This window comes from Formica exsecta, unplaced genomic scaffold, assembly GCF_003651465.1.
Source record: "Formica exsecta isolate Colony F162 unplaced genomic scaffold, ASM365146v1 scaffold393, whole genome shotgun sequence".
Taxonomy (NCBI): Eukaryota; Metazoa; Arthropoda; class Insecta; order Hymenoptera; family Formicidae; genus Formica; species Formica exsecta.
The window spans coordinates 858436-882667 of record NW_021851167.1 but is presented as its reverse complement, the minus strand read 5'-3'; the positions used below and the strand labels follow the sequence as shown (position 1 = coordinate 882667).

General features: G+C 34.2%; 3 protein-coding genes and 1 long non-coding RNA gene across 5 annotated transcripts; 2 read left to right on the top strand and 2 right to left on the bottom strand.

Moving 5' to 3' along the window:
* Positions 1-824: 824 nt before the first annotated feature.
* LOC115239701 lies at positions 825-2764 on the bottom strand. The gene is made up of 3 exons (XR_003884667.1): positions 2704-2764; positions 2352-2608; positions 825-1114 (listed from the first exon to the last, which is right to left on the bottom strand). It is a non-coding gene; the product is annotated as an uncharacterized LOC115239701 (long non-coding RNA).
* A 606-nt stretch (positions 2765-3370) lies between these two features.
* LOC115239689 (actin-related protein 5) lies at positions 3371-8121 on the top strand. The gene is made up of 7 exons (XM_029814347.1): positions 3371-3583; positions 3690-4004; positions 4080-4360; positions 4492-4710; positions 4804-5102; positions 5198-5378; positions 5450-8121. Exons 1-7 carry the CDS (start codon positions 3475-3477, stop codon positions 6071-6073), a joined length of 2028 nt encoding a protein of 675 aa, XP_029670207.1. The 5' UTR covers positions 3371-3474; the 3' UTR covers positions 6074-8121.
* Positions 8122-14907: 6786 nt separating this feature from the next.
* Positions 14908-20600, bottom strand: LOC115239668 (zinc finger protein 2 homolog). The gene is made up of 2 exons (XM_029814311.1): positions 20413-20600; positions 14908-20010 (listed from the first exon to the last, which is right to left on the bottom strand). Exon 2 carries the CDS (start codon positions 19882-19884, stop codon positions 18826-18828), a length of 1059 nt encoding a protein of 352 aa, XP_029670171.1. The 5' UTR covers positions 19885-20010; positions 20413-20600; the 3' UTR covers positions 14908-18825.
* Positions 20601-21268: 668 nt separating this feature from the next.
* LOC115239693 (zinc finger protein 346-like) lies at positions 21269-24133 on the top strand. 2 transcript variants are annotated; one of them, XM_029814353.1, is made up of 6 exons: positions 21269-21469; positions 21853-22045; positions 22123-22261; positions 22384-22413; positions 23504-23652; positions 23852-24132. In XM_029814353.1, the coding sequence occupies exons 2-6, from the start codon at positions 21857-21859 to the stop codon at positions 24017-24019; spliced, it is 675 nt and encodes a 224-aa protein (XP_029670213.1). In that variant the 5' UTR covers positions 21269-21469; positions 21853-21856; the 3' UTR covers positions 24020-24132. The 2 variants fall into 2 exon arrangements, with proteins under 2 accessions (XP_029670213.1, XP_029670214.1); XM_029814354.1 differs by lacking the exon at positions 21269-21469 and adding an exon at positions 21496-21668 and having other exon boundaries at positions 23852-24133.
* Positions 24134-24232: the final 99 nt, after the last annotated feature.

The following is a 24232-nucleotide window of genomic DNA, read 5'->3' as shown; positions in this document are numbered from 1 at the left end:
GGCTCTTTTCTTACCTTTTTCACTCTTTTTGCCTACTGTCTCCGTGAACGGCCTCTTTATTTTGTTCGTTCTCTTTTCCCGCCACTACGCAGTCGCAAAGTTAGACGAAACTCGTTATCGGATAGAACGGGCGATTACCGCCTCGTCTCGAGTTGGTGCTCGACTTTTAACGCGATTATACGTCGCTGAAACGCTAAATTGCACGACGCAACGAGAGTTAACGCCCGCGAAAACTACAAGTTCGAGCGATGCGCCTCGGGGAAGAGTGGCGAAAAATATCTGATAAAACGATGCGAATAGCAAAAAAGATATCCCGCCATTTAGCATATTGCGATCATAATACTGCGAATAATTTTTCAATAAATAAAAATTACGGCTTTTGTGACGGCACATGAAAAACTATGTTACATGGAAAAAAGATCGTTTATATAGGTTGAACTCTTTCTGAAAAACATTTCAATATTATACGTATCTTAAAGAACGATGAATAGCCACAAGTATTCTTTTTATAACATTTGAGAAATAAAGCAAAAAATAGGCAGCAAATAAGAAACGTAGTAAGGCTAATATGAAAAGCAAACATCCCGAAAAATCTCTCGCGTTTCATAAAACTGTTCTCACGCGGCTCTACGTACTTTATACGCGGCTCCGTGCCGCAAATAGACCGAAGAAAAGCTAAAAGCAGAAACGAGAGAGGTAAACGCGAAAGCCCGATAGATCGAGCCAATCGTTCACCTGCTCAACCAATCGCACACCTGTATTCGCTCTCCGCGAAGCTAAACCAATCGGGCCGTACGTATCGTTGTTTGGCCAGTTTACGAGCTCCACGGATATCGATTACCGATCGCCTCGGCGGCTATCGCTTCCTCCTAATACTGAAAAATGGACCAAAGCCTTTGCGCGAGAGATCACCTGCGAAAGAGAGCGCGGAGCTGCTATTGCCGTGGAATTCTCTCAACGCGCTCGACGCTCGATGAAGGACCTCGCGAAGAATGCTCAAAGTTTCCGCCCGCTTCCGGTTCGCCGGCTTTCGCTGATGGCTGCAATTAGACCTCTGGCTATCCCTTTATAGCACACACGCGCGCACACCGCTCGAAAAGATCGACCCTCGCAACTAGAAGAGAGTAGACTATAAACGAGAATATCCTCTCTAATTGAAAGCGAGACTTTAAATTTTCGGAAACTTAATGAATCAAAAGAAAGACTGTAATGAATGTTTGCTCGTCCGTCTTATTCTTTTATCTATTGTAATAATATTTGTGTCTCGTGAATAGCACTATTATAATATTGGAATAAAAGACAAAAAAAAACTTTTAGATTAACATTATATTCGAAATAAAATAACGAACAAATTTTTATAACACAAATGCATTCTGCAATAATCGATCATTGTTGAAGTTTTAATTGCTCCGCATATTAAAATTTCTCGAAAAATTCATTTTATCCATCTGACACGAAAATAATTATTTTTAATTATTGTTAATTATTTTTAAATTTAATACTTTAACGAGAGAAAGATTATAACTATATGATCTCTATATTAAATTTACTTTTCAAGGATTATTATTATTTTTATTTTTACATAAGATCTCTGTTCAAACGATAATTATATATTGTATTATTTATTTCTCATCAAGTCAATAAATTTCTAGACTTCTTGCTATAAGCTTAAATAAAAATATAACTACTCGATTCTTTTACATATTAATACAAACATTTTTTACTAAAAAAGAATATAAATTATAATAATATCGAGAAGATTTATCATTTGCATAAATGCAAGTACGTTTAATTGACGAAGCTTCGGAATTCTGTCTACAAATTCCTCTTTACATTGCACTTCCTCCGACGAATCATTATAACGAACATCCTATTTCTATGTAGCAAAACGTTGCGAGGAACATATTGTCTTATCGAATAGAGAACAGTGTTACAAAGTGTTTTTAATATAAACCTCGCGGTAACTATTTAACTGAAAGCAATTCCATTTAAGAGCCGCACGTTACAATGATCTGTTTATATTCAAAATATCGCGATAAATTACTTTGTAGAACGATTCTCGTTTCGCTTCTTGCTTAATAATAACGCACATGCGCAAAGGTGCAGGACAAAAAAATTCTCATAGAGAGATGGCCGTATGTGGAACATAATCGCAAACCGAAGAAAAACGCTTCTATTATACGAATAAATTTGCATGCGGTATCGCGACAATTTTTATAATGACTCTGTTATTGGAGACTTAAAATTCGCGAAAACCGATTCCAATATTACAACAGCTATTCATGAATTTCATTTAGACGCAAATATTATTCCAATAGATAATGCATCTTCATACATACATGCATACATACCACATATTTCCGCACGCGCGACCGCTTCCGATGTAATGACGCCAACATCGCGTACGTTACAGGAATCGAGGTGCTTTCGAACTCGATATTCGAATGATACGCTCGTTGAATATTCATGTGTCAAATTTAGCAGATGGGGTACGCCCTTATTCCTATCACTCGTCGTGCGAATAAGTCAACACATTCGAACGTTATGGGATTACATCTGAATACAATGCGTACGTGAATATTAGATTCCCCGATATACACGGAGCTTCCTGAAAAATAAAAATGTGAAATTTCGAACTCTCACTGCGAAATGCATAGTATGTATAATGCAATCTTTTAAATCTAACATGATTGGGATACATACCAATAATCCACGCGTATTCCAAGAATTATTACTTGCACGATAAATCGCCATATACACAGTCTGAAATATATATGCGTACATTCATGAATATGAAATGTTTATCTTAATGTGATAATTTCGTCATCGTCAACGTTTATGGAATATTTTACGTTTTATAATGCATAAAAACGACAAAATTTTATAATAAATTATACCTTATACAAATTGTTGTAGCAAATGCTGCTCGATGTTGTTCAAGCATTTTTAAAAGCATTACTGTGAAGTGGATAAATAAATGCATTACACTTGCCGTTATAATTTGAACGATCAGCACGAATGAGTCTTTGCGTCTGATCATTCGGAAATTCTATCCGTGTAAAAAATAAAGTAGTGTTTAAATGACCAATCATGACAAAAGGAATAAAGATTCCTTTGTTCTGATTGGTCAATGCAATATTACCCTACTTCACGAATAGAATTTTCGAGCGCACCTTAAGTAATAACTTGACTAACGTAGTAGTGACGTTGTCGCGCGGCTAATTCAAATTTGTAAACAAATTATTCTGATATTTTGCTAATTAATTTTGTCGTTAATGAATAAGTACGATAAATATATACGATAAGAAGTAAACGATAAATACAAGAGAAATCGTGCTTATATTATAATTGTAGTTTTTTTATATCTCTAAGAAGCAATACCTATAGTTACATACGAATCGTAGATTCGTTATGGTTATGTTGCCCTATTGTAACTGTGCGTAATGTTTACCAAGTATATCTGAAATCAGTAAAATGGAAATAGAATTAATTGAATTGAAGGATATAAAGGCTGTACCAGACATTATACACACTTATCCACAACGAGTGAAGTCCGAGTATACGCCACTCGTTATTGACAATGGTAATTCATATTATATGGTATATCCTAATTATGTTATATCAGATAAATTTACAGCTGTTCTTCTCTCTCTCTCTCTCTCTCTCTCTCTCTCTCTCTCTTGTATTAGGATCCTATAACTGTAGAGTCGGTTGGGCTACTGAAAAGGAACCGCAATTAATATTCAAGAACCTCATAGCAAAACCACGAAAGGAACGTGGCAAGAAAGACGGAGAACCTCAAGTAGGAAATGACATAGCGAACATCGAAGCTGTTCGATTTCAACTAAAGACTCAATTTGACCGAAATGTAGTAACGCATTTTGAGGCTCAAGAACAGATATTTGATTACACATTTACGCATATGGGTATAGATACGGAGGGCAATGTAAATCATCCAATTATTTTGACAGAGGCATTTCTCAATCCCAATTATTCTCGTAACTGTAAGAAAATAATGATTTATATATTACACTATTTGCACAATGCACACAATAATTTAATAAATCCATGTATTTCAGTGATGGCAGAATTGTTATTTGAATGTTACAACGTGCCATCAATAGCGTACGGTATCGATTGCTTATTTTCGTATCAGCACAACAACTGCCCGCCTGATGGATTAATAGTTAGCATAGGATATCATGCAACTCATATAATACCGATACTAGATGGAAAAGCAGATGCCACAAATGCAAGAAGAATCAATGTTGGTGGATATCACATCACATCATATATGCATAGACTCCTTCAATTAAAATATCCAGTACATGTTAATGCAATAACACCTAGTCGTGCAGAGGTACATATCATTATATATTAAAATATATATATATTCATATATAATAAATTATTTTTTATATATACTAAATGTATTTACTGTAATAGCAGTAAAATAGCAGTTATTAGATACTTATTTCATAATTTCTTTAGGAGTTGATACACGAACATTCGATAATTGCTTTAAATTATCAGCAAGAATTATCCAAATGGGCAGATGCAGATTATTATGACACACATGTTTTAAGAGTACAATTGCCATATATCGCACCTACTACTACTCCTGGTCTAACACTTGAACAGCAAAAAGAAAGAAAACGGGAATTAGCACGAAGATTGATGGAAATCAATGCAAGAAAGAGAGAAGAAAGGGTTGGCACATTTTATTTTATTTATACATATCTCTATCATAGTATTATTATTATTATATGACTTGAAGTTTTATTTAACATTTCATATTTGCAGTTGGCAGAAGATGAAGAGCAACTTAACCAGTTGTTGGCAGTCCAAGATCTTTTAGAAGAAGGTGAAATCGATGAATTTGATCAGGCATTAAAGACATATTCTCTTGCAAATGAAGCTGATTTGATAAAAATGATTAACAATCTACAAGCAAAAGTAGAAAGAACCCGACAGAAAATTGTTGCTGCTAATTCACAAGAGGAAAATATAGTGATAGAAGAAAAACCTAAAATTAAGTCGAGTCTTCAACCTAAAGATCAACAAGATTTTGATGAGTGGATTGCTGGAGTTAGAAAGAAAAGGTAATTTTTTTATATATACATTGCATTAATATTTTATAGTCACTGTATATATATTTATTGATAAATAGGTATTGCTAAATCTTTATTTCTTATAGACAAGATATATTGGATAAACGTATGGCAAAGAGGCAACGTAGACAAGATATGGCAAAACGAAGAACAGCTGCTGCACAGGAGAGGATGCGCATAATTAGCCAGTTGGCGAAAAAAGAAAAGCGTGATGATGATTTTGGTATGCGGGACGAAGATTGGGATGTATACAAAGTTATAAACAAGGTATGTATTTTTTCTTATATGCCAAACATTGTACAAATTGATATCGTTTATTGCAAAATGTTTCTTTGCAGGAAGGTGGCGATTCCGATTCAGAATTAGAGCAGGAAAAATTGTTGGAATTGGAGGATGTTTTACGTCATCATGATCCAGAATTTGATAGTGCTGGTTCCAGTGTTCCCATGGTTCCTGGGGAAACTCACCAACTTCATGTAGGCGTAGAACGTCTACGGGCGCCAGAATTATTGTTTCAACCGTCCATGGTTGGTTCTGTGGAAGCTGGAATTGCTGAGACAATCGAATTTGTTTTAAAACAGTTCTCCCCTGAAGAACAAACGCGTCTCGTGAGTAACGTATTTCTCACTGGTGGACCAACAGCTTTCCCGGGGTTATTGGAAAGATTGAAACGTGAGCTACGTGAAATGAGACCTTTTGGATCAAACTTTCAAGTCAATATTGCAAAGAATACCAGCTTAGATGCTTGGTATGGTGCAAGAGATTTTGGTTTAAATGGCAATCTTCCTGAATACTTAGTTAGTCGTAAAGAATATGAAGAAAAAGGTGGGGAATATTTCAAAGAACACTTGACAAGTAATACTTACACTCGTTCGCCCGATCCTTTGCCAATGATACAAGTGCCTGTAACATTGGAGCAGGTGATCGTAGAAGATGCTGTAGTCGATGTGGAAATTGAATAAAGGGTATTTATAATTATGATTTGAATATTATTAATAAATCATATATAATTAAACAATATAAACGAAATGTTCTCAGTACTTTTATATCGCCAGGCAGATTTTACCAAATCAAGTTTTTATATAAAATATAATTTAATCATGATATATAAAAATGAGAAATTTTATTATTGATTATTGGATATTAGCAAAACGACCAGCTGTTGTTCATAGATACCTACTTTATTACACAAGTATTTCCGTTTGTTCATTTTATTACGAACAAACTACATTGTAGTCTGTTTGCTGATCACAATATACAGTTCCCAAACATCGCATTTCGCCATTCAACACAATTACGCGGGATACGTTTTATACGTTTTACTTTTTTATTTTTCGAGGACAATCGACATCAGCTTCTGGGCGTTCTTCGTGTAGCCTAAAAAATTATGAAAGTGATCCCTCACCTTAGCGATAAGATTGATTTTACAGCAACCTCAGTTACAAATCTTCGATCTTGATTTTAAGCGACTTAAGCTAACATCACAATATAATACACACTGAAATCATTGTCGAGGCCCCATAGGTAGCTACAACTAACACTACTAATTCTTGCATATCAATAAAGGAACCTATATTGCAATATAATGATTTTTCCGATCGCTCGGGTTTAATCAGAATAAAGAAAGAGAGGTTTGCACATAAATGATAATCACAAACTCTTAGATCACAGATGCACATCATTTGTTTGTAGTACATAGTTGATCAAGACTAAAAAAATTCCTCGTTTTATACTATATGCATTGTGTACTCTCAACCTATATCAAATAACAATTACAAACATGATATATAAGTTGTTATATATAATGTTAGACATGTTCTTTACAGAATAGTTCATTTTTCTGCAGACAACATGCTGAAACAAATAAAGTAAGGTTTGCATAAATATATATTTTGTTAAAACAGTATAAATCTATATTATAAAAGCATACAATGCAAGCCGACAACATTTGCAAATACAAAATTGTAGAGCTCATTACAAAATTAATATAATATTTAAACAATATTATTCAATGTTTGCAAGATAATCAAGCTGAAATTTAATGAAATATATCCGCATAATTAATGATTTATTTTGTTTTATATCATATTTATCATACATAATCATGTAATGAACTGAACATCAGATTTGTATGTATATTTTGTTAATCAGGCTCATGGATGAATTATATATATCTTAATACAGTGCGCATAAAACTTAATTTAAATATTCTTTACAACTATCACAGTTTGAGGTTGCTGCAAATCAATGTCTCGCCTATAATGACACACTATATCTTATGAAATTTTCATTCATAGAGAGAATGGAAGGGTAAATAGGTGTGGAGGACACTTGGGTAGTTTTGTTTACGATAAGATTGAGGTAGAATCCAATCTGCAAATAAATACAACTTTTGATCCGCATATGCTACAAGTGAGGGGCTACTTCCGTCAACAATAATATAACATTATATAATTAAAAGTATACGTAACATTAAAATAATATCGCGACGATGATGATGATACAGTAACAATAATTATAATGATGATAATAATGTAATAAAGATGACACATTAAAATAATAATAATTCACAATAATAATTAGTACAACAACGCAATTAATATTTTTTCCGCAATAGAATGGCTGTATATATGCATTTATATATACATATACATTTATGTATATCATTCATATGATGGGATAAAGATTGACAACTATGTACAGTATATGCTTGCCTTAGTTGTACCATCTTTATGTTATACGCACCTATATCCTTTGCATTAATTATGACAATAATAATAATAATAATAATCAGAATAATTACAATAATATAATATAATTAGTATCGTTCTTTTACTCATAAAATATCCTATATATAACACGTACCTGTAATAATAACTATGCAGTATGTACGTAAAGAGGATGTGTTCAGATAGGATATGTCGATAAAAACTATGATATACGAAGCGTCAACTTTTTATTTTCTCTGCTATCGTTTATCTTGTTCCTTTTTTTTTTTAAATCGTTTTTCGCAAAATGACTATTACAAAAGTGCATTACTCGCGCATTTTTCTTATATTTTATATATATACGTACATACATAAATCGGCGTAGACCTACCTATTTCTTCATTGTCGTTTATATTTTAGTTCGGTAGCGTTAATTATCTTTCAATTATATATTTTATTCTTTCTTAACGGAGCGCTACAATAATCCCCTTGTTTACATCATACATACATACATACGTACGTACATACATACACACTGCGGGTGTACATAACATATGACATGATACTTTCTACGCATCGATGGTATATATATCTTTTTATCGTCGTATTGTATCATAATTTTGTTCCTCCTGTGATTTTAAAACACGATGTGGCTGATGCGGGTATATATCCGCGGTTATTAGCAACCCTCTTATTCCTCCTTATTCATCAAGGGTTCAACGACACGCAATTCCGGACTTGCTTTCGTTTTAATCAAAGCTTTAGGCACCGTTCAAAACTTTGACTTGAGAAAGTTATTAGCGATAGAAGAGCTTACGCTTGTATTTACGGCCTGGTGACTTTTAGCACCCCCGATAGACCAAATTTCTTTAAAACATTTATTATATGACCCTTCACACAGCTCGCGTAAGAAAGAATTAATATAAGGAAATAATTGGTGTTAATGAGAAAATAATTAGAAACAAGAAATGATAAATGTAATATTAATTACCGTATAAAAGTTTGAAAACTTTTGCCGATTATAATTTAAAAAAATAATTATATCTCATTTTCAAACTTAATATATACGTATAACAAGACTAGTATCATATATGCCGATTATTATTATCGCAATCTTGTTTAAAATATGACTGTAAAATCATCTTGAATTACATGCAAATTTCCATAAATACATATCGCGTAAACTTCATTACATTATGACACTATCACCTCTGTATGCATCACTATTGCAGAAGTGTGACGGTAAGCTGTAAAGAGTGAATGCAAAGCGCCGAGACGCATTCTCGTCGTCGTTGCAAAAAAATATCGTTGGACGAGGAAAACCGTTATTATATGTATATACATGTGCAGATTTCTCGTACATGTGAAAAGTGTGTTAAATCTCTCTCGTCGGTTGCTACAAAAATATCAATATATTTCAAATAAAGCGATAAATACACCGTTTAACGCGCCGGTGAATGTGCTCCTTTCTCTGTTTATCTCGTCTCCGTATATCTCTTTTGGATAGATTATTTCTATATGTTTTAAAAATGCTACGTGATGATATTTGTCTCCCAACGCGGTTGTTTAATCCCAAAGTGCCTCCGTTAATTATTACATCCCTTCCAGAGTGATTCGCTTGATACACATGGTACTCTTTGTACATTTGTTTTACACAATCGTATTAAATCTAGCTTGACGGGTGAATTAAGCAAATCACCCAAGTCGAAACGATGATCGCCTTGATATCAGAAGAAGCGATGCGCATCGCTTCGGCAATAATTTATCCTTAGAGATAAAAGCGAAGCGCTTATTGTCGAAGCGGTCGCGCGACCCCCATACCGATAAGGCGAAGAAATATTTTTTTATTGCTGTAATTCAAAATGTGGTCAATTAACATATTTTTCCCTCGTACAGAGAAATCTCTGTCGAAACCCCTTTCCCCCAGTCCCTTCCTCCCATTCAATCGCCCGCGGAAAGATTGCTTTGAGAATCATTGCCCTGATAATGTAAAGTTTTTCTATGTATTTGCGGTCTACATCGCTGTGTTCGTTCCAAACTAAAGCGAGTACTAGAAGTGCGTGTCCCTTTTTTAAATATATATATATGTATATGTATATCTTCCACGCCGTGGACTCCGCGGCACCAAAAATTTCTATACTACTTTATTACGCAGGCCTCTATAAGACTTACGGTAGCACGGTAAACCTCTATAAAAATAAGAGAGCTATCCTACGTAAACGTATTACAAAAATAAATGGCATTGTACTCTGCTAAAGAAGCAAAATGGTACAGGCGCAATGTCGAGCGACGCGAGCATCGTCAATTTAATTCCCCTCCCTCCCCTTGCTTCATCAAGTTTCCTTGTCTTCGTTTTAGGTGTCGTATCTTCGTTACGATCGTTCTTTTTTACGGTCGAATCGCTAAACCGATTGCTAAATTCGAAAGCTCGAATTCTTTTTTATTTACCGCTCCTCTTATACGAGACCTTCCCTCGATCGACCCCCAACCGAAAGTCAGGTTTAATTACATCACGTGCTACTCGTGCCAGGCGACGCGAGGGTATAAAACGTACGAGCCAGGGCTGTGCTTAACCGGGGCTATCACAAGTACGAAGTCGATCACACGGCACGATAGAGCATTTGATAAAAGTAGTCGGATCAGGAGTCAGGTTTTATAGTGTTAGGAATGAAACTTAGTGCCCTCCGATAAAACATTGCCACTTCACTCACGATATTGTTCATTGAAACGAGAAACACTCTCGAATTTAATCCTTCTCGCTCGTAATCATCCAATCGTTATGAAACATCAATTGTTTAAACGATTGTTTGTTTGGACTTAATAAAAAATTAAAAATTTTTACATATATTATACAAAAGGCATATTTCAATCAATATCTATTTCTCCCTTCAATGGATAATACGTTTCAAAAAGTGGTAATATTTCCTAGGACGACCCTGTATGTGTATATATTTCTGTAGGAGAGAGATTTAGTAAGGATGCCACCACCAATAGTTCCACACGGTTCGATCATTTAAATTTGTTGAATACATCGGGAAGATACATGCAGAGCTACTCGCTAAATTGTATGAGAATGTTAGAATATGCGATGCGTATCGCATTCTTCTCTGATATGACAATTACATCTGACATGATAATTGATTAACATGACGAAGACGAACTATCTAACATTGAGGGGTATAATGTTTTAAGATTATTCCATATGTCCCTATAATCAGTTGAATAATTGATATCATTGTATGCGTACTCAAACAATTGAGAACGAAAAATCAAACAATTTCACAAGCACAATCGTGAAACAAATATAATTTTTCAAGTTCTATTCCTTTTAGTTACATTTTTACACTTTCTTTCTTTTCTTTTTTCTCCGCTTAAATATGTGTATGGATTAATTTTTATACTCTAAATATAAAAAGAGCAGAAATGCAACTAAAACGGGCCTGTGCAAATATAAATAAAATCAAGAACTTTTATATACATGATAGACGAACAAAGAAATAAAATAACAATATATTCGATTATAATTGCACAACCGATAATAGCAAGATTATAACTATTTTCTATCAATTGAATTCGCTGCTCTAGGAATAATACTTTTTTTTATTGCAATGGATTTTTCGTTCTTAATTTAGCGCAAATAAAAATATGATTAAAAATACATTTATTTTTCGATATAAAACATTTTTCATGAGTATTATTAAATAATACTTTAAGAAGTCTGATAAAATCCAATTTTATGTGAAATATGACACAAAACATCAATTGTATATATAAATCTATACAGAAAAATAATGCATCAAAAATATACAACGAACGTAAATCTCTATATGTAAAAATCACTTTAGATTTTATTTTTTCATAGAATTATTAAAATACAGAAATATATCGTTGTATAAGTTACGACACAATATAAATAAATGTGTAGTATACTATTAGAAAAAGCACGTCTTGAAATATTCCCAAGAGCAGCTATGTATTTAAATGTTTCTTTTCTCGGCGTTTTTAAACATAATTTAAAAATTGTGCTCGCAGATTTTAAAAATAATTTAACACCAACACATAAATCGAGGACATCAAAGAACCCATTCTTTACGTATAATCAATTCTCGCGCACTATCACGGTACTCAAAAAGTGTATCCTTATCGCACGGTTGTCTTATAATTCATAATTCGATATTTATTTAATTTAACACTGAGTGATTTTTGTTATTTAATGCGTGTTACGACTGATAGCTACGTTAGCTATTAACATCGCTGATTCAAGCACAAGAGAGCAGCGTCATTGACAGACATACATAAATCAATCTACGTACAGGAAGAGTTTGATGAGATATTTTAACAAATTTTTTACTATAGTGAGAAAAAAATATAAATAAAATTAAAATAAGAAAAGAATTACACCGTGGTAATTGCATTGAACAATCTTTAACATGCGTAGAATTTTTAATTAAACTACATTATGTTACCTATTGGAAAAATTAAAATAAATTATTCGCCTATACATACTCATTTCACATCAAAGCAAACTTTTCGATAATGTTTTTTAATGTTTTTTAATGAAAATTGTATGTAATAAAAATTGAAAAATTTAGCTAGAGTAAAATGAGAATAACTCACTTATCTTTCTTTTTCGCTATAACAATCAACATACTTAATGAAATGGCACGGATAATGTATACAAACGATTGATAAAATTTTTATTAACAATAGAATTTGAGAAGAGTGCGGAAGAGTTTCCCTATGGATCTATACTTCGCAAACAAAAAGGTTACGGACGTATCTCGTAAATTAATAAACGCGTCAACAAATACAAATAATATTTTATATAATTTATTGTTATATATTACACAACACACAATGTAACATTAAATATATATCGACTTCTTTGAAAGCTAATTTCTCTCTACATAAATGGCTCAGATAATAAAAATATAAGAAAATCTAATACTGTAATAGACGGACGCAAATGAAAGCAATTTATATCTCAAACAAAAAGTAAAATGTATGTACAGAGTAATGAAAACCGTAATTTATTTATAAACGGTTAGATTATCGCTTTTTATCGTCCACGTTTATTATTATCTGTAACAACTATGCTTCTTCCGCACCATAAGATTATAAAAGATAATGACAGAATATATTTGCAGAGAATATCGCTATCTTGGAAGCAATAGTAAATTTAATATTTAATCACAAGATATGGGTTACTAATGCTAATAATAAGTCAAATTGATGTGAAAATAATGACGAAATAATTTTCATCTTTCGTTTCTTTCCGAAATAAAAATAAATATTAGCTTTGTGCTCTTAATCTCAAATAAAATTTCTTAGAAGAGTAATGCCACTGTTGATGTAAATTAATATAATAAAAAATAAAATCACAGATGTATAAATCTGAACAGTCAATTTTCACATATGATACATTTTTTACGGAAACTCGTAAAATATATGCATCGCGATAATATCCTCATTATCAAAATATATTGTCAAAATATTCGTTTATATATAGACACGTTTTGCATGCAACGTTAAGATGTAGTAAATTAAATCTTTGCAAACAATTTGAATAATATGAGATAGTTGAGAGACTATCTCTCTTATACATAATATTACAAATTTGTTCTATATTTCTTTATATATTACTCAAGACGAATATTTTGTTGTCACAAGATCAAAATATTTGATATTTTTCATATGACTATTTGCCAATATTTTGCCAATTGAAAATTAATTCAAAACATGATCATTATGTCTCATAACACCAGAGTGCAATTATATTTTATTAGTAATTATAATAAAATATAAAAACATATATATGTAGTTTTACAATCGTTCGCCGATTTTAATGTGATTAGAAATTTTTATTGAAAAAAAAAGCCTGTAATTTTTATAAATAGTAAAAGAAGTCAATTCTGTGTATCTTCTAATGATATCATTATAAACATTGGTCGTGTTCAGCTGAGACAATAATATGCGCGAGTGCTAAGCAATAATCGAACGTAATTGATTCAGCAAATAATCTCGAGTATTACACGCAATAGTTTTTTCAGCTGAACGTGTTTATTATTGCGATTTGCGAGTTATTAATTCAACTATTATTATTCAAATGAGTTCGCGTAACGTAAAAATCATTCATCCTTGACTACTTACAATCTCATCAATGTTCGTAATAATCATCATGAAATATGTAAGCGGTAACTTGAATTGTATTTTACGTAAAAACGCACATCTCATAGCTCAATACGTCTTTTGATTCCCTATTGATTATATATTATATACACAAGATGCTTTTATATAATGAATTTCGAAATTACTCGTCCGCGTGTAACATGAGTCATTCTTTTCCCTTATATGCGATAGATGACATCAGCCTATCATGTTCTCGCGTCCTCAACACGTTAAAATCAGGGTAACAAACCCTTTCGTCCAATTTTTTCATACAGATTTACTACGATAAAATCAATCTTATGTCAAATCATATATCATCAATGTAGCATCGATTGATCTCTGATATTGTAATGCAAAGTAGAGAATGAATCAGTACGAAGCGATGCAATGTCTCTATTACAATGATAATCGATCTTCCAACTACCGGAAATAATCAAGGACATTATGCGACGGAATATCAGCTGTAGAACTAAAATAAAGTAGCGCGAGTCTATTTTAGTCATGGACAGGAGAAAAGTAGAACAGAGTCAATATTACATTCTCGAACTTTTGATATCAATCATCTCAAAGACAAATTCAGTCAAACATATCGCAGTTGAAATTTCTGATACAAATACGGATTCTCTCGTTTTGTAACTTATTGATTTAACTCATAACGTTTCATATATAGAAAAAAATATTTTTTTAAAATAATTGATAAAAAAATAATAAAAGAAACTCTTTCGCGCTCAAGAAACATCGAAATTCTATCCGGTAGTTAGAGGATTAAGAAAATCTATACACAGAGCGATTTATAAAAACAAAAAAAATATAGAAAAATGAATAAAGAAATGTGTACAACGAATATTCGTTTGCCGCACATAATAAGTATAGGACTTTTTACAGACGTATTTCGCACTTTAGAAGCGCCACGGCACGTCTTTTTCTTTTTTTTTTTCCATTTTTTTTTTTTATCGTTTTTTATATGTACATATATATTGGTCCGACGAGTGCTCTCTTGAAGAAAGGACCTATATTTTGTGCCCTCTTCTTATGAAAATACACTTTTTTTGATATACATGCCACGAATAACTCGAAGATACGTCCATGGAAAAGCGATGGGTGTTATCAGCGTGAGATCGTTATTACCGATTCGGAAGTTTCGATTATAATCTCAGTGCTGGGCAATATCCTAAAAATACATGCATATAGCCTATACGTATGCGATATACTGTCTGAAATAGTTCGTATACTAAGTATTGAATAACACAGCTAAAATCTCACTACATTTTCAGGACGCTGGCTACGATCGTTCCTGACTGAAATTTATCAGTTACGTTTACTTAGAAACGTAAGTATAACTTTCAATTCTAAAAAACAAGGAGAGATTGTTGCTTTTAGTAAGTAAACTCCTTAGATCGCGAAATTAATTTGATTTCGATATATTTCAAAAATATTTGTCGTTTTTCTTTTGTGCAATTCCAGTCTTAACGTTTAGGAACGCAGGTAAATTAAAGAATTTTCAATCAAACACGTGTACTCCGTACATTATCTTTTCTTTAGACGTTTAAATAGCGTAAATTAAATATGCGCTCGAGTATTAGTAATAAATTGTGTGCAGCAGAAATATGAATTGACATTTCGCAGATTAATGTACTTTGACAGATAACGGCATAAAATGTATCGATAAGATAAAATTCGCCGCCTGAAAGCAAGATCTCTATTTCAAACAGTATGACGATTTATAAAAATTTACTAAACGTAAATCTTCGCGGCCCGTGCCCGCGCGCGCTCGTATAAAATTCTCTTTAAATGTCACATGTGTATGTAGTGTGTAATTATTCTCTCTAAACAATAACGTACGGTATCTAAATGTATGCCTTTTTTGCCCAACACTGCGAAAATGTATGCTTTAAAAAAAAAAAAGGAGGGGGGGAGATCGAAGTTGATAATTAATCGATCGACTGCAATTTTTAGATGTCCCTAATCTAACCTAATCTCTATCTACTTTTTACTTACATATTTATAATAAGCTACAAAATATATATATATATGTATATATATATATCACTATAATTAGGAGCTGCGCGGTCATATGCACGGAGGCTTTAATCACAGCTTTAATAGTACAATTAAAATCTCGTAGAGCTGCCCAATGACTAGCCGACTAAAAGATCAATTGCTTTCTCTTATTATATCTCGTTACTCAATTGATCGTGAATAAAAAATTGCACATTCACGATTTTACTTTTTCTTACGCGTAATTAACTTAATCGCTTATTAAACTTTAATTAATTTGATCAGTTGTATTTAATTAACTACGTTAATTAATAAAACAATGGACTCTTAAGTTAACCAATAATTTTCCAATTATTTAACTCATTTTGTCGTCTAAGAACATACGTTTTACGGCTCTTATTAATGAAACATTCTATCGCACTAATCCTTCCTTAGCGCGCTTACATGCGTCTCCTTTCAATGGAAACAGAAATTAGAAAGAAAAGAGAGAGTAAACAGCAAGAGAGAAAAGAGACAAAGAGAAAAGAAAAAGAATAAACGTTTTCGTATTTCACAGACCGTTTACAGTAAAAATCAGTCTTGCCCAGGTGTGACTTCGCATCCTCTTTAAATCGAAAGCCTCAGGCATATGCGCGCAGGATCATTTTGATCATTTTACGATGTGAAAACTAGATCACCGAAAGAGAAAAAGAGAGAGATAGAAAGAGAGAGGAAAAAGATAGAACCACGATATAAGGGGGTTCGAGAGGCACGCTAGCGCAAATATATATAGCTTTCTTGTTCGATTTGTGTACCTTCGTAGCTCTGTAACGCACAATTAATAATGGATGAATTGCATTTACACGTGGTCGCAACTATCTTAGATCGATTACTCAAAAGTGGTAATCGCGTATAAGATGTGCATTTATTGAAACTAACTACTTCTCCAGCTCCATACGCGCGATTGTCATGGTTCCCTCGCGCTTGCACAGAAAATTGCGGCGTTAATGAACAGGAGGTAATAATAAACTAATAGGTCTAAGGGTGTTTTCGCGAAGAAACAACAGCCTGTTACGCTTTTTACGTAGTAGAACATTTTTTTTCTTTTACAACTCGCATCCCCTATTTCCGCTTTATAATACATCTGTACGTCGTATATGTATATGTATATACAATATATTTGTACACACACTTCGATATGTGGAAAATAAGTACAACTATAGGACTGATTCAGCTCTACCCTCTAACGAAGAATAATTTTTTTATCACGAAAACGCGCACCGCGTCACAACGAATGTATCCATTGACATTGTGAAAGAATAAACGTTTTATGATCTAAAAGAGAAAAAAGCAACATAAGGAATTCTCGTATCCCGTTTCAAGCTAAAGAGAAACCATGACGACTATGTGACGGATCGAATGCGCTACACGTGATTGGCGAAATAAACGGATGTGTGTGTGTGTGTGTGTATTCTCCTAGTGCTAATGATAATAGTTTAATAGCTTATCGTTAGTAGTAGGTTGTAGCAGTAGAGTAATAGTGGTGATGATAGTATAGTAATAGTTGTAATAATAGTAGTGATAGTAATATATAATTGGGAAAATGTCGGTGGTGGTGATAGACGCGGTGGTGGTGGTAGAATTAGTTAGAATAATAGTAGAGTGACAGTGAGACATAGGCATTAGCCTATATATAGTGTTGTTGTTATTATTGTTGTAAAATTAATAGTAGGGTGTCTACCAAACATCTTCGGTAGAAACCAAAGTAGATGAAATTTCGTTCCGTGACATTGCTTTTCCTTTTCCCTCCTTTTGATATTCATGAAAATAGTGTAAACCAATAGTTTAAACATTGTAGACAATAATTACTATCTATATCACAGATCCAAGTGACTAAACTCCTTTAAAAATATAATATAAATATGTGTACGTGTGTGTTGTAATGGTTCACGCATAATATATATATACACACATGTATATATGTATATGTATACTCGCAGAGACGTGATTAAAATCAGACGAAACAAGAGTGCTGAAACTGTGGAGACTTATAGAAACGTTACACGCTTCGATTTCAGCTAGCATCGTGTGTAATGATTGAATAATTAGGACGATATATATACGAATTCTGCGCCGGCACGATCTGATCGCCCAGCGATTGAAAACCGCGGTTGAATCCGCCTCAAGCGGGTGCTATTTAATCTCGTGTTAAAAAAGATGCTCGTGAGTATAAAATTCATTAGATGAACACAAGGTATTAGCAAACATTTTTCGAGCAGCAATCACAATTGATCAATTGTGTCGTCGTACCCCTCTTTGATCAAAAGCGTATCCCTAAACCGAGTGACGAGCGAGCATCCGTCGTTATGAACCAAAAGTATAGGATGCTCGATAGGCACTTTGATCAACCGACGCGATTAAATAGCACCAGTTTTACTGATATTATCGTACACGTTGGAAGTCGATCGATGCTAGGTGAAAACTCGCGTTCAATTGTTACGCTGAATATATTCCGAATACGAGATCGCGGGATTCGTATTCGAGTAATGAGCGTACAAATAGAGCGCGGGATGAAGACCTGGTGGAGGGATGCCGTGATGCAGCTGGTGCGAATGATGCTGTGGCTCCGATGTCGGGTCTAGAGGGGACGACAAGTGCGGATAGAGTTGGGAACTGGGGCTGTCCAAGGGGTTGGAGGAGCCCGTCGTTTGGTAGACACTCTGCGGTGTGCTCGTGTGCTCGGTGTGAGACATAGGCGAGTTAAGTGTGAACGGCGAAGACGCCGAGGTGGGACATACTACTTGCTGTGGTGATTGGTGTTGCGGCAGGGGCTGAGTGACGATGCTGCTGCCATCTAAACACTAGTTGGTGGTCTGCGGATGTAGCAACGGTAGTGGAAGCTGTAGATTGTTCTGCTTGGCTAAACTAGCGATCTCCGCGGCTATGCCTGTGCCTTTGGCTCCCGGAAGGCCATCCAATGACGACGGTCCCTCGCTGTAGCGCAAATCACAGACCGGACTCTCGAAATCGGTGCCAGGCGTGCCAGCGCCGCTACTCTGCGGCGTCGGCGGATTGTGATTCGAGCTGCTCTGATTCATGTCACGATGCACCCGATTCTGATGCCTTATTAGATAACTGTCACGTACAAATGTACGTCCGCAGATATTGCACTCGTATGTGGTACTGGCGGTGTGTGTACGGATGTGAATCGCAAATTGACTTTTGGACGTAAACGTGAGGGAACATCGGTCACAGACTAATGGTTTCTCGGCCACGTGGCTCCAACGATGCGCCGTGACGTAGCTCTTCACAGCGAAACGTTTCTGGCAAATATCGCATGCATACGGCCGTTCCCCCGTGTGCACCCGTTTGTGAGTATTGAGGCTGCTTTTTTGAGTAAACCTTTTCAAACATAGCTCACATTGAAAGGGTCGTTCGCCCGTGTGCGTCCTCATGTGCACTTCTAAATAAGGTTTGCGACAAAAACTCGCCTCGCATACTGTACAATGATAGGGCTTATTCCCCGAATGAAGTTTCATATGCACATAGTAGGACGAAGCGGAGGACAGCACCTTGCCGCAAACTTTGCAAGGTTGAGGCTTCGATCGTGAGGCTTCCTTGACGGTCTGTTGACCCGTAGACTGACGACCGGGTGAGTCCTGCGGCATACCCTGATTTTGCTGCTGCTGCTGATTCTGCTGCACCTGTTGTTGATTCTGCTGCTGATTCTGTTGCTGACTTTGCTGCTGATTCAACTGTAACGTCTGTTGCTGGGGCTGCATATGACCTTCTTGTTGAGAGAGATCCTCTCGATCGTCGGACAGATTCACCATAGAGTTGGATCCATCCGAACGACTGGAAGCAACAGAGTAGAACCCCATGGGTTCGCTCTTGATCTGTTGTTCAAACATGGACGTCATTATATCAGTCTGCTGTGGTTGAACCAGCTGCTGAGACTGCTCGTCCTGCTGCTGTGCTGCTTGCTGATGGGGGAGCAGAGTCAGGTTGCGCTTGACAAACTGCTCATACCCTGCGTACCAATCCACCTGTGTAAGAACAAAGATCTAGAGTAGCGACATCCGCTCCGAAATAAGCTACGCGCTAGTATTATCGTGAATGGTTGTCGCGAGCATATGGTTATTTCAGGTTATACCGAGACGCTTTGACATTTATCGTTGACAAGTGACAGACAGTAGTCAAACGATCAGCTGATTGCATAACTTTTACGCGATGCCGTCGTGCACGGCGCAACGCCGTCGTGAAAAGACGGTCGGCCCGGTGACGCGAGCCGCTCTATTTTTAAAAGAGCGACGATGGAGAAGCGTCGGAATATATTTTAACGACGGAACCGGATTCCTCACCAGCGGCGGCCGCGAGTTAGGGAAGGGGAGGGGATCTGTTGTGCGTCTCCGAAGAAAAGGATTCAAGCGATCGTCGTCGATACGTACCTTTGCTAATGTAGTGGTCCGGGTCTAGGGTTGAAAAACGTCGCGCCTCATCGAGCGCACCGCCTCTCGTCGTCGAGCGGCTTCACGGGCAATCGCGAAACATTTGTACGGTCAAATTGTTTTTCTCCGACACAAAATATAAGATGGCTGCTACTATATTTCACGACGAGCACCTATATGCGCGCACACGCACACGCGCCCATTGCCGTCAGACGTAAAAGCTGGCCTTCTAATTGGTTCTTGTCCTTAAGCCGCATACGCCGCCGCATCAAACCGCGATATGTGAATTATTCGCCATGATTGGACGCGATGACGCGATCCGTCACGATGAGAAATCATACGCACCGTATAATATTTTCATGGATAAGACTGTAAACTTTCTATAACACTCTATATTCTTGCAATACAAATGTATAAATGTATAAGAAATGCAGATAAATTGATGGCAATACACATGAATATTATCTACTCTCGTATAACGTGATCGACGATAAGATTTTAATCACAACTAATAACTATCTCCGTAATACGAAAAGATTAATACTCGTAATGTATTGCATCTTTACGTATTAAAATATTAACAAATGTTAGTGCAATAATCTAAATACATGTTTTGTACATATGTGAAATAACGAATATGACATTTGAAAATTTGTAAATTTCACAAATATGGACATCAATCATGGCGTAGCCAATAGCGTACCGTAACAAAACGAGAGTTCCTCATTGGTCACATCATAGGTAATCTCTATGTTTATAGGTTTATGCCTTGGAGCTCTGCATTATTTACACTTTTTGCACTTAAAGTGAAATAGATATATAACTAAGGAGAAAGGAAGAAAGAGATGAAAAATACAGCAGGGGTGTAGTTATAAAGGACAGACGCGTGTTATAGGTCGCACATTGTCATTATTCCGTGCTGTTCGAGGATCGTGAGCGTGATTTCAAAGAGCAGTATATATTTACACGGTGTTCGCGCTTCGCGAAAGCCGAGTGCAAAAACGATTTGTGTACTCGTAACAGCGGCTTATACGTTACTCCGAACAGAATCGTAACGGTAATATTATATTCACATATATTATATTTGCATAATTTTGTTTAATACTCTCTTATGAAATAATCGCATTATATTCGATATTGTATAATTATCACGTAGCATAGATAATAATTGCGTTATTATAAGTCAATGAGAGTGTGTGCCCGACTGAAGAAACTTTACGGATTAGATAGAGCTCTCATACGGCGATAAAGATACGGTATATTGTATTAGAAATGTAATTATTTTAATATTTAAACAAGTTTTCGGTTGTTAATATTCGCGATATATGTTTTCAGTCTAATATTATTTTCAAATCATTAATCTAACATGTCATATTTGGCTTACTTGAGATTCTTTTAACACCATATTTATTTAACGTACATTCATATATTTTATATTAGAAAAATGGCTCTACCATCAGAGGATGTTATGAACACCAATCTCGATGATCCTGTAACAAAAGCAGTGGTTGATAATATAATGGGCAATCTGCCCACGAAAAAACCTCTCGTTCGTTGTGAAGACTGTGACCTTTCCTTCACAAGCCAAGCAGTATTGGATACACACTTACAAGGTGCACGTCATGCTAAACAGGTTAGTAACAATAACAAATATTTATAACGCGTATTACAGGCAAAGCAAATATATTATTTCGTATTGCCATTTCATAGGTAAGATCTAAGAATATAATGGCAACACTTGAAGAGACAAAGATTTCATTTACAAAAGATGAAGAAACAAACGGACTTAAATGCAATGTATGTAATGTGTGCCTGAATTCTATTCAGCAGTTACAAACACATCTTAATGGTAATGAAAATATAATGATGATAAAATATTGCTCTTGTGATATATATTATAAATTAACTACAATATAAGATTTGTAAATCAAATCAATGCAATATTGTAATAAAATAAATATATATTTACAGGAAGTCGTCATAAAAAGAAATTAATGAGAGGTAATAATAAGTCCTTTATGGTAAGAAAAACACTGCCGTATGGTCTTAAAAATACTCGCTTTATGTATCTGGATAAAATAGAGAAAAATACTGTTGTACTGGTTTATAGTTTAGTATTGTTCGCATTTGCATGCTTGACTCTGCTGCTTACTTTTGCTTTTCACTTCTTTCTATAAACTAACTATGTGAGATTAACTTGCTTGCCATTCTTTTATTGTTACATAATTTCAGTGCTAGTAAGCGCTTAGTAATCATTGCAAATTTGTTGTTATTATGCGTTATTTATTATTATTATTTATTTAATATTTAATGATTATTGAAATATAAGTAATATTTGTATATTTATTATTTATTTGTTTATTAACATGTTATCGTGAAAAGCAATTGGTCACGACTTATTTGCATACATGTTACATTTAATAAACTAAATTTAGTTGACTATTCTTCTCAGATCTTTTTGTACAAATATTACACATATATGTATTAATTTTTTTTTATTTAATATTACTGTATTATAGAAATATTCGCTTGTTATTTTTTAATGACTACCTTATACAAGATATATTACTCGATGGAAAATAAACTAGAACAACAAACGACACATTATTAAACTTTTATAACACAATGGCGTTGTATATATTTTCCTAATTTGCAACTCAATTTTTCAAAACAAAATGGAAACCAATTAGTTTCATATATAATATAAAATATTCAATAAAAAAATATAAAAAATGTATTCTAAAAAAATCATAATATGAAGAACACATAAAAACTATGTAAAAATTTATATTTGATAAATATTATATATATACATATAGATTGTAATATTCAATGATAATTCTTTACATTGCTATAAAAAGTTTGTAAATTAATGGAATATTATCATATAAAAAAAAAAACATTTCGATTTTTACATGTTACAGAAATATATATTTTAATAATTATATGTATATTCCACTTAATATTACACATTCATTAATGATCAATCTTTTTATAGCATGAATGTAGTGTTCAAGCTGATTTATTATCACAAATCACCGCTTCTGCGGTTGTGATACATAGATAGTGTTGATCGCACATTGATGCTTAGGTGAATGGGATGGCAAAGAGGTTGTCACCCAAGGGATTGCATTGGCATCATCAACTGGTAGCGCGCAACAATCCAGTCTCACAAAAGGGGTTTCACTTTCCTGCGATATTTGTAACAAGTTCTTCAACTCCCAATCTCAATATAGTGTGGTACAATAATTTTATACATATATTTATGTGCATGTTTTATTTTTCATTTTGTAATATCACACAATGATTTTTTTAATTTTGTATTTCGGCATAAACACGTAATATTTCTCCATAAATTTCTTGGAGATACATCGTCTTGTATAATTTGCACTACAAAAATTTATCATATATGTAAAATTTCCCATTTATGTATTTGCAGCATATGAATTCGGAGAAACATGCTGACAAAGTGAAGAGATCTAAGAATCCGAATAAGAAAAGATTTGTTCCATATTGGAAAAAAACAAAACGAAATGTAATTCCCAAGGGTCAAATACCATCCTTGTCAAACAACTTTGTATCAGGCGGTATTACATATCAACCATAAGATGTAAACTTATAAAACTTGCACATTTTACTTTGAGTTATATATATAATACATACTAAAGGATTATTTTTAATATTCTATCAATTAAAATTATGGCTATACATATTTATAGTTTGAGTTTTTGCAAATCTTTCTTAAATTAATAAAATACTGTTCTTAAATTATAAAAAATTGTTTTTTAAAGAAAAGAAAGATAAAAACTATTCTATATAT